We start from the raw sequence: 11,461 nt of genomic DNA, 5'->3' as shown, positions 1-11,461 counted from the left end.
CATTTTATTTCTTTTCTTTATGTCTTTTCATTGTCTGTTTGATTACGTCTTTAATACATTTTCCCGTACATTTCTGCCATATGTACATTAATTGACAGTCACCACTAATAAGCTACTACTAAATATTGTAGAAACATAATTTTCTGTAAAGTTGCTTTTCAACGATTTGTATCGTTGTTTCACAAAAGGTTCTTTGTGGCGAAAGAAGGTTCTTCAGATTACAAAAAGGTAAGAAAGAGATGGTTCTTTAAAGAACCTTTGACTGAATGGTTCTTTGTGGAACCGAAAATGGTTCTTCTATGGCATCGCTTGAAGAACCTTTTGAAGCGCCTTTATTTTTAAGAGTGTACAGTAGAGACAGAAAATCATCAAAATGCCTCTTGTACCTATAAACTCTAATGCAATTCTCATCCGACGCAATGTTTTCCCTCAAGATTGACACTGACTATGTAATTGTAGGCTGAAGCCTGTTATTGTGACCACAGGCTGGAAGAAGAGGTAACCCCCTGCCGCTCATTACGGACTAATGAACAGCAGGAAAGTTGAGATAAAGAGCCGGTTCAGCCGCAGAACGTTTGCCACTTCTGTCATTCATGAGCTATGAAGCTCCACATGTCTAACACATAACAGAAATCTGAATGGTTATGTGGGTAACACTTTATAATAAGTATATAGTAAGAAAGTATTTACAAATAATTTGCAAACTATTAGATTACAGTTAATAGTTATAGTTAATATATTTATAGACTATACGCAAATAATGTGTTCTTTATTCATTGGCACAGTAATTAAGTGTTATTGATTAATTATCTCATATGTAAAGAGTTAGATAATACTTATTAATGGTAAATAGTTCTCACTTTAGATTAGGTCATGGAAAATCAGAAAATGCTTTAAACCAACTAATATTGGACATTAATTGCACTAGTATTAAGAGTTCATTAAAATGTTTACAAATACATTAAGCCAATTCCAGAAGCTAAACATTAAAATCAATCAATCAATCAATCAACCAAAAAAAAATTACATAATGATCTCAATATGAAATACATACAAATACTCATTTGATCATGTTGTTAAAATACATCAGTTTGGATTAGGGTAGTTTTAGGGGGTAGAATATACAGTTTGTACAGTAAAAATGTACAGTTTTTTTCTATAGAAAGTCCATATAAAACATGGAAACCCAATGCGCGTGTGCGTGCGTGTGTGTGTGTGTGTGTGTGTGTGCACTGTACATAGAAAAAGTCTTAGATCTTTGAGTTCAGCTCATGAAAAATGGGGGCAAAAACAAAAGTGTTGCGTTTATAATATTGTTCAGTGTAAATACAATTAATGTCCAATAAAGGCTGGTTTAAAGCACTTAATTAATGTCATTCCGATTTTCTGTGACTAAAGTGAGAACTAGTTACTGTTAATAAGTTGTTAATGTAAAAAAAACATCAAAACCATTATCTAATTCTTTACATATGAGTTAATTAAACTGTAACGTTGTCATTTATTGTGACAATGAATGAAGAACTCACTATTTGTAAATAGTGTATTATTGTATTAACTACAGTTTACAAACTATTAATTAGCTATAGACTAATAGTTTGCAAATGATTTATAAGTGCTTTGTTACTGTATATTTATTATAAAGCATTACCGTTGTGTTGATTTTGCTGCAACTTTTCTATCACGTCTAGTGAATTTGTTGTTTAAAGAAACATATGATAATAAATCAGACAAGACAGTGTGAACTTTATGATCATTACTTGGATTTTTCACTTAGATCTGCTATTTCCAGTGACAATCCTAGAGTGAGATACTGTAGGTTCATTTGGTTTGCTGTCCATTATAGCGGAGCTTCAGACTACTGGAGTAAAGTTAAACTTTAAACATATAAATAGACGGATAATTTAATATTAGAGGTGCTGAAGCAGGAGACGCGGAGGAGGAGGGGTGGCAGAAGAGTTGTCTCTGAAATGAGGAAAGTAGTCCCTATATGTCCTTGAAATATGACTGACAGGATTAAATGAACACACGTATCTAGAATAATATATAATACACAGAAATCCATTCTGCAATCAATCCGTCAGTCTGTGAAGCCACTAATGCCGAGTTCACACGGCACGATTTTAGCCCGATTTTTCACTCGCCGATAGGTTTTGCGAAATCGCCGCAAGTGCCCGAAATCGGTGCTCATTCACACGAGTGACAATCACGCAGTGTGAATTATCAAAGACGCGATTTGAGAGAATCGCCGACACGTTGCCGACGCCCGTGAAATATTTGGCATGCTAAATATCTGGAGCTGTTGGGAGATTCACAATCACGCTGTGTGCAATGAGTTCTGACTGAAAAACACATCGGCGATGACCTACAGCCAATGAGAGACCAAGATACAGGGCAGCGGGAAGTTCGGGGAGGAGTTATATGAAACGTAGTTTGCGGACCAGTGTTGCCAATTCCGCGATTGCCGCCGGTTGTTTTTTATGTCAGCAGGTTAAAGCGACCCCAATAACGTGATATTTAGGCCCTGGAATGTGAATTGTACCAGGAGAACCCGCCAAAAAAATTTATATTTTACCTCCCGAACACGATTTTTACTGGGGGACCCCCTCGAAAGCAATTGGGCTATTTTCAGGCTAGTTTTGAGTAGTAATTGGGCGGGCTTTGTAGTGAAAACCTGGCAACCCTGCACCAGACAGAGCTGTCTGCGATTCTTCATATTGTGAAGTCATGCAGTGTGTAACCTCCTGTCGTCGTTCCATCGTGCAGTGTGAACACAGCAGCAACTGAATGCTGCCCCAGATAGTCGTTCAGTATGAAACCAACAGTGATGCGACGTCTTTGAAAATCGTGCAGTGTGAACTCGGCATAAGTCTTTCTTTCTTTGCAATATAACAAACAAAATGGGTCTCTGTTAGTTACAAATTGAAATTACATACCAATTTACTAAATTGATTCCATCTTCCAATGTTGAGTACAAAAGAAAGGACATTTTACTGCCGTTCACAGAATGCATTTGCATTAAATTACATTGCTTTTCTATTGTTTTTTAATGTGAACATACTAGATAAATGTGTTTGACCATTGCATTCATATCTCGCATCTTTTACAAAACTGCATTATGAAAAATTGTGGAAATTGATAATTAAATACTGGCTGAATAAAGGACTTCCAATTAATTTTCCCCAAACAAAAAGATGCATTGCGGTAATAATAGCTTAAGGTCTTCATTAAAATTAAAAATATATTCACCAGACATTTTTAATTGTCCTCAGTCAATCTAGTCATGAAGGAAAATCTGTTTTTGCTGAACAAGTTCTACATTCAAATAACTGTATATGTGCATCTGAGAAAAACGCGGTATGCATTTAAAAATACGGATATGCAGCAAAGCTAGCAGAGCCGAATCAGCCGACGCCAAGACACAAAACAAACATTATTCCCAAGAGAAGACAGATATTCATTGCAATAAGTTGTACTCAAGACATGAGATATGAATACTGAGCACAGAAATTATCCTCCAATGGTTTTGGTTTAGGACCTGGTATTAATTTTGCATTGCATTTGAGTTCATGTTTTCATTGGTTTCATGTTTTACACAGTAACACACTCGTGTCTGCCTCTTTTCAAAGCTTTCTGTCTTTTAATAACCCTTGTAACATGATGCACGCCAAGCTTGTTATTTTCTCATTTATCCATTCATGTTTATCACTTGTGTCAAAAACTTTAAGCAGTCCTGCACACTGAACGCTGCATGGATACATTCACGATACTGTGATATATGTAAGCGATTAAGCAACATCTCTATTGATTGACACTACATATCTCAGCCCATATATCTTATGCTTTATTTTTTTTTCTTTAAAAAATGTATTTTTTACCAGTTATCCAGTGTTAGAGATGATGTATTAATAAAGTGATGTCAACTAAACGTGTTCTTATTTTGTTTAACCTATTTTAGTTTTAAATACATTCATTTGGGAAAATGAGAAATAAACAATTGCTACTGCAATTTAAAATATTTCATTGGACCAACAACATGATTTGGTAAACAAATTTTTTCCATTGGCTCAAAATATAATTTCGGATTGAGCAAATGCTAACAGATTGTTGCTACAACTGATACAATTCAATTCAGAGAAATGGAATCAGGCCAAATTAGATGCAAAACAATCTCTAGAAAATTCATCTCTGAAATGTTTTACAGCGTGCATATGACAGGCCATTATAAAACACAGTGCTCAAGTTTAAAAAAAAAAAAAAGTTCCACTACCTTGCATCTTGTCTTTTTGAACAGAAAATGCATTCTGTGTCAATGGCCCTTAAGGCTGCATGCCCAATATACAGCATATGTGACACAATATGTGACCAAAACAGTTTTTGTCATGCTACAGAGCTACACACTGGAAGAAGAAACTCCTTGTTACTAGAAAAGCTACTACTGTCACTACTATTGTCATGCTAATAAAAAATTTAAATATATTGATCCAAATGTTCTAGTAATCAATTTTTCTAGTAATCTATTAGTCTGCATTTACATTGTGCGTATCTATTTTGACATGCCATGTTTTTGTCCTGTGATAGTATCACTATGTCAATTGTAGCTTCAAAGTGAATCATGCATTTATGTGTATGTCACTTTCAAAACTTTGCAGCATGTAATTGGCCGTCAGTCCTCTTAGCAGCATGAAAAACAATACTTTTATTCAACGGATTATAGCTATATAGCCTCGAAAGTGCGAAAGACCGCTCAATTTACAATCTCTAAAGCTGTCACTCATCTCATTTCGCGATCTCACAATGTTCCATTAAAATCAATAAAGTTGTCTGCACTGCATAATTAATTGCTTACTTACATTGGGTGCTTCTCAACATCCCTCCCCATTTCCTCGCTCCTCCGGCCTCCATCCTATGACCTGGAAACCGATCGAGCTCAGCCATCTTGAAGGACAAATCAATTCTCTAATTGATGTGAGGTGTATCCTTTGCGAAGTGTTTTTCACCTTGAAGTAAAAAAATAAAGGGGAATTTTAAATAGGAATGAATTCGCCAGCTAAATCCTATTGGGTGAACGTCACGTTGCGTAATTAATATTAATGAGCCACGCTTTAATACGCAAGTCTCTACGCTCCGACCGTCTGTTGTCGAGTTTCATTTCATCTCACAAGAGCGCGACGGGAAACGTGCAGCGTTGGAGTTTCTCGATAAAATTGATTTATTTAAGGTATTGTGATTGTTTTTATAATATTGTTTACCGTGGAAATATATTGTAAGATCTTGAAACAGTGCGGAGTTAGAGACATGTTTGGTCTTATGTGACAGGAGCGCAGTCACCACGTGTTTACCACGAGGACAATGCAATAATTTTATGTGTGAGAAATTGACTGCAATATAATACAATGCATTTATAATGAAAGCCTGGAATTTTGTAAAGAAACTTTTTTTTTTTTTAGTTTGAAAATCTCCCTTTGACTCCCATTGAATGTTAATAGACATAGTAATATCTGCATAATTAGCATTTGTTTAACCCTGTGAAGCCCAGATTAGTTTTGCATGTGCACACAACTAGAGCCCTGCTTTGCTTGTCGTGCATTGTGGGGTGTAGGATGTGTGCTACAGTACAGCAGGGTCTCTGTTCTCTGCTCTCTGTCCTCATGAGAACTGAGACGCTTCAGATCCTGCTACAGTTTTATTCTATAGATTCAGTGCAGCATAAGAGCTGCTTCTACATTTCAGATGAGTAATGCAGGCATGTGCCCACTGCAGATTATTTCATGCATTTATTTCCATTGACTTGCAGGATGACGCAGAACAGACGGAGAGACAGAAACTGGTTTGGCGTCTCTGTAAGAGCGGCTCACATCTCCAAGCACTGACAATAAGCACCATAAGCAGACGTGTGTTTATCACTGTGACTTCAGCATGTGAAGAAATCATTTTGACAAAGATTTGATCATGACAGACCCTGGAGAAACTCTGTGAGCTTTAAACACATCAACCAATAAATAGCAATAAAACACAAATAAAGTGTCTTGAGTCAGTTTGTTAACATTTTTGGTCTATGATTGTTGATATGCATTTGAATATGCGATTTTGAATGCATTGGTAAAATATAACCTGAAGAAATCCTGTTCAGTGTTCTTTGACCTGTTTTAACACCCATGTGATCTAAATTTTTTTTTTAATTAACTGAGTTCGTATGATGATTTAAAAAAAAATGTATTATTAGAAGAAGAATACAGGAATTCAATAGGAAGAAGGCTAGAGTTTGTAAAGTGTTGACCCACACTCCAGCAGTAATTCACCTGAGAGTTGAGAAGACGACCACATTTTCAATAAAACCAAAAATAATCAGCAATCAAAAAAAGAACGGAGTGGTTCACTTGAGACTTTGGAGAAGCTTGTTTCTGAACAGACGGCAGATCTTTGTGGTGCTCGTGGTGATTATTTTTTGAAATATAAAAAAGGTGCGCACATCCCACAAACCCAAACTAAGGGCTCCGGTGCAGGACAAAAGAAACAAACGGAAGCAAAAAGGACTGAAGGGGGGTGACTCTAGGTCGGATCCCTTCCCTGGACAGCACGCCAAATATGCATTACCATAAGCGAATTATATGCAAGCGTGAACTCGTGAAACTAGCGTGATATATCATTTTTTGTGGCCCAGACACTTTAAGCCAGATCTGGCCCAGAAACTGGTAAATGTAATTCAGCAGTAAAACACAAATACAACCATTTAAAAAGATTAAAGGCTTTAATTATAAAACTACCAAATACATTAATATAAATATATATCAACAATGAACAAATGCACTACAATATAAACACCGTTTGTATCACTCCACTGGATCCACACAGTGGCAATTACGGAGGAGCAAGTACACATTTATTTTACACATACTAATATAACGGTCTCATGCAATGTAGTTTTTTTAGTTGAGAATGTAGTTGTATAAACTTCAGATATGCTGTTTATTTTATTAAGATAGCGCTTATTGGTTCTGATTTAACTATAGTTAGTACTGATTACTTACAGTCGACTCACAGCTATGAGTCTGATTTATGAGCTCATTTATGATCACACAGCTGAAGAACTGTTGTTTGATGTCACAGTGAAAATGATATTATGTTTCTTTCACAGATTTGAACTCTCAACCTAATGGTAAGAAATGCTTCAGTTGTGATTGGGAGGGCTGTTCACAGACAGTGAATTGTTTTGGGAATGAGGATTGCTGCTTTACTGCATACGGTAAGAATTTAGTTATGAAAGAAGACACACAATGAAATACTTATTTTATTAGTTGTATCTGTTATTTGTGTTAGTAGACTGTTAACATTAGCATGTTTGACCTTCTGTATTGTAATGATTTTTTTTTTGTTTTTTTGGATACTTTAGTTTTTTTAGTTTATATCAGGGGTGGCGAACGTCGGTCCTGGAGAGCCGCAGCCCTGCAGAGTTTTGCTTCAACCCTAATCAAACACACCTGAACAAGCTAATCAAGTTCTGAAGGGTTACTAGAAAGCTACAGGCAGGTGAGTTTTAATTAGGGTTGGAGCTGAACTCTGCAGGGCTGCGGCTCTCCAGGACCGGAGTTCGCCAACCCTGGTTTATATAATGATTCCAGACATGACAAGCCACTTTAAATGTGTTGACGACTCAGGTTGCCTTGCATTGATGATTCAACTTCTGTTCTTATATTTTGTAACAGAAACTTTGCCATCAGTGATTATGAAAGGATGTGCATCTGAATTTGTATGTGAGCTGTCAGGACGGATGTTATGACCTGTTTGCTGCATCCCAATGTGCCTACTTATACTACGCCCTTAAGTATGTACTCTTTTCGTGAAGAAAAATACATACTTTTGAATGTGTAGTAGAAGAGTAGGCAAGCTTTAGGACAAACTATCATGTCATACAATTGCGTCTTTAATGGACCGCTCTGTCGCATAGTTACACGCACCCTGTCACTGTAAACTGGCCTGTCAGTCATCTTGTCACAGTTAACATCCTCCACAATGAAATAAAACACAGATAACATTAAATAAATATTTTTAACAGGTTAAATGTTATTAGTAACTCAAACCTATATCTAAACCTCTTTTCTTAACCGTTGGTCGCGCACATCCACCATGTTTGTAGTTTTTAAGGCTTTTTATTTGTGTTTGTAGTTCTGAACCGAATCCTTCGCCAAAGCGCAATGGATTGTGGGCAATATTAGCCTTTAGAGTGTGCATGGATCCACACTTCAAAAATCAACCTGAAATAGTAGACCATCCGGGGACTTCTGGCATACTCTTTTCAACATACTATGCTTTGGGACGCACTTATTCTAATTTCACATACTATTTAGGATGGATAGTATGAACATTGGGACGCAGGGAAAGTTAATGTGACATGTTGTGAGGGAAATCTGTGTAATGCTGCAGAGAGTGTCACTCAGAGCTTCCTGTTTCTCGGCTGTTCTCTGACATTCTACTTCCTGCTGCACTGAATTCAGATCACAGAACACAGCAGTCACATTACAATGCTTTATTTTTTTTAAACATGGAAATACACTGAACATTATTTCTTTTATAAGAGTTTAAGAATTTGGGAGGTAAAAAAAAACTGAATTAAAAAGGAAGAAACTTTTGACACCATGGTTGTTCAGAGTGCTAAAATATAAAACACACACACACACGTTTACTTAGCTATCTAAATGGGAATATTCCATAGGCGTAATGGTTTTTATACTGTACAAACTGTACTTTCTTTCCCCCTACACCAACCCTACACCTAAACCTACCCCTCACAGGAAACTTTCTGCATTTGTACAATTTAAAAAAAATAACTTTGTTTACTTTATTTTTATACCACTTTTACAAATGAGGACGTCCTCAAAGGGAGGTTTTTGGAGATTTTGTCAGGTTTAGCTCACTTTTGGGTACAAATTTGTCCCCAAAATATGGTTAAGTAGGTACACACACACACACACGCATGCACACACACACACACACACACACACACAGTCACGATCCCTGCCTGTGTTTCCTTTCTATGGTTACTCATTAGTCTTTTGTCCTCTGGTCTGTTTAATTCCTCTCTGGAAATAAACAATTCTCTGGATTCTACTTGCATTCTTATTAATTCGTTCAATTAGAGGAGACACTGAAGACATTATGACTGACTATGACATATGAGTACTGCCGTTAAAATATATTGACTGATTAAAACATCTCATAAACAGTACCTGCTCATCTACAAACACAGCTACTCTCATTCAGGCTCTTGATCTACAGTATGATTTAAGCACAACAAAAATACAAGTAATTGAAGGTTTGTTCATCATTTAAACATAATGGTCATGCTTGATTCTCTGACAGTACACCACATTATGCAATTACACAATCTTTCCATGCATAAGATTGTTTGGTTATAAATTAACAAAATTCAATTGCAGATCGACAACAGTGTTCAGATTCCTACCATGTCCTGATTCACTATGGTCTAAATATGAATTTAAATCATAAACAAATCTAGCGTTGAAAACTAGATATGATATGACTATGAGCAAATATCTGATTATCAAAACACAAACTCATTAAATGCTGTTAGTTCCAGAGGTGGGGGACTCGAGTCACATGACTTGACTCGAGTCTGACTCGAGTCGCCTGTTGTTTTTAGGCCTTATTTGTCTGCCATGGCTTTACTTTATGTAAGCTGTTGTGTGTTCCCTGGTGCCTTGTTTTTGGTTCTAGTGGATTTGTCTAATAAACATCCTCACGTCCTTGCCTGCACGTGACACACACACACACACACACGAAAACATGGCTTTTTCAATCATGGTGGGGCATTTTCAATGATTACTACTGGTAGAGAGTCTAACAGTTTTCAAACTGAGGGTCATGACCCATTTGTGGGTTGTAGAGTGGGAAAAGGTGGGTCACACAAATTAATTTGGTAGCAGCTAAATTTTCATTTTGATGAATGGCACATACACAAACAGTTTAGTCTTGTCCAGTTTAGTCTGCAGATTATTAGGGTCAGTGGCAGATCCTGGCATAGGTAATATAAGCAGCCACCTATAGGGTGACAATGCTCAGAGGGACAGCATGTGGCACCACCCACGCTTTCAGACACGACCCTCTTCTCTTCTTCTTAGTTCATTTGAGCAGTGCAGCTCATCAGGGGAGGCAAGGCAGGTATAGCCTACTCAAAATTTTAAAGTGAAAATAGGAGAAGTACAATTACAAAATTCCCAGTTATTCATTTAATTTAATGTCTCAGATTTCTTGTTTGTAATTTCAACACTGTAACACCATAAAATATTTCTGAAGATGGATCCAACATGCCGAATTTGCTGGTATAATTACAGCTGAAAACGGTGCTAAGGCAAGACCGAGGGGATAGAGAAGGAGAGAGATAAACAAAATCCATAGCTAGAACTTTTGCTTCCATTGGTTAAAAAAAAAACCTAGCCAATTAATTTATATTCATAATATAGTATTATAGTAATAATTATTAGTATTATAGTAATTTATAAAGTACATTATAAAATCAGTTTTTATGATAGATCTCAGTCTGTTGATGTGTGTATATTTCTGTCTCTGTTATAACACAAATGTTTTTCTTTTCTTTCCAGAAGTACACATTATATTAGACCTGAAGTTAATTTTTTTTTCTTTTTTAAATATCATTCTCATTACTTTCTGGGCACACCTCGTATGCTTATGTATTTCTTTACATAAACTAATTAGAATTATTATATAACATATTTACTTCATCATTCCTATTATTCAAAATGTTTTTATAGTTCTGACGACTTTTCGATTATCCTAAAGTGTGTAACGACTTGGTAGTCTTGTTTATTGAAGTGAACTAACCAGAGGTGGATAGTAGACCATCCTTGCCTGCACGTGACCAAGTCTCAAGTCCCTACCATCAAGTCTCAAGCAAGTCTCAAGTCACAGTACAAACAAATCAAGCAAGTCAAGTCAAGTCAGTGGCTCACCTCAAGCAAGTCAAGTCGAGTCCTGCTAAGGATCAAGTCAAGTCAAGTCACTATCAGACAGGAACAAATATTTTTTTCTTATGCATATTATAAACTTAACATTTAACGTACAACATTTTTTAATTTTTATTAAATGATTTAGTCTTTGTTACTCGTAGTTATGGTAGCACAGCACGCTAAATAATATGCAATGCTGACTACAAATTACTCCTTATATCAGAAATAAAATGGACCCAAATTTTATCATCGACACCCTATTTGGATTGTTTCTTTCACTTTGCATGACATTGTTCTTGAAAACTATTGTCATGGCTCAAAACAAGAAGCCTATTGCTGTTAATGTACATGTATCTTTCCCTGTAACTTATTGATTTCTTTGATTTTATAATAAGAACTAAATTGACAGCTATGCATTTAAGGCTATGATAGGCCTACTCTATGGCATCAAAGCCGCCAGTAAGTGGTGGCAAATCACT

General features: G+C 36.3%; 1 protein-coding gene across 1 annotated transcript in view; it reads right to left on the bottom strand.

The window, feature by feature from the left end:
- The window catches only part of LOC107601179 (5-hydroxytryptamine receptor 4-like), a 75,282-nt gene extending 70,403 nt beyond the window's left edge, over positions 1-4,879 (bottom strand). Inside the window, exon 1 of the mRNA XM_016293247.1 lies at positions 4,851-4,879. Within this exon, the coding sequence (XP_016148733.1) occupies positions 4,851-4,879 (29 nt within the window). The remainder of the gene's footprint in view (positions 1-4,850) is intronic.
- Positions 4,880-11,461: the final 6,582 nt, after the last annotated feature.

Source organism: Sinocyclocheilus grahami, unplaced genomic scaffold (assembly GCF_001515645.1).
Source record: "Sinocyclocheilus grahami isolate Dianchi unplaced genomic scaffold, SAMN03320097.WGS_v1.1 scaffold301.1, whole genome shotgun sequence".
NCBI classification, from domain to species: domain Eukaryota; kingdom Metazoa; phylum Chordata; class Actinopteri; order Cypriniformes; family Cyprinidae; genus Sinocyclocheilus; species Sinocyclocheilus grahami.
The sequence above is the reverse complement of the archived record's forward strand: the minus strand, read 5'-3'. Positions and strand labels throughout refer to the sequence as shown.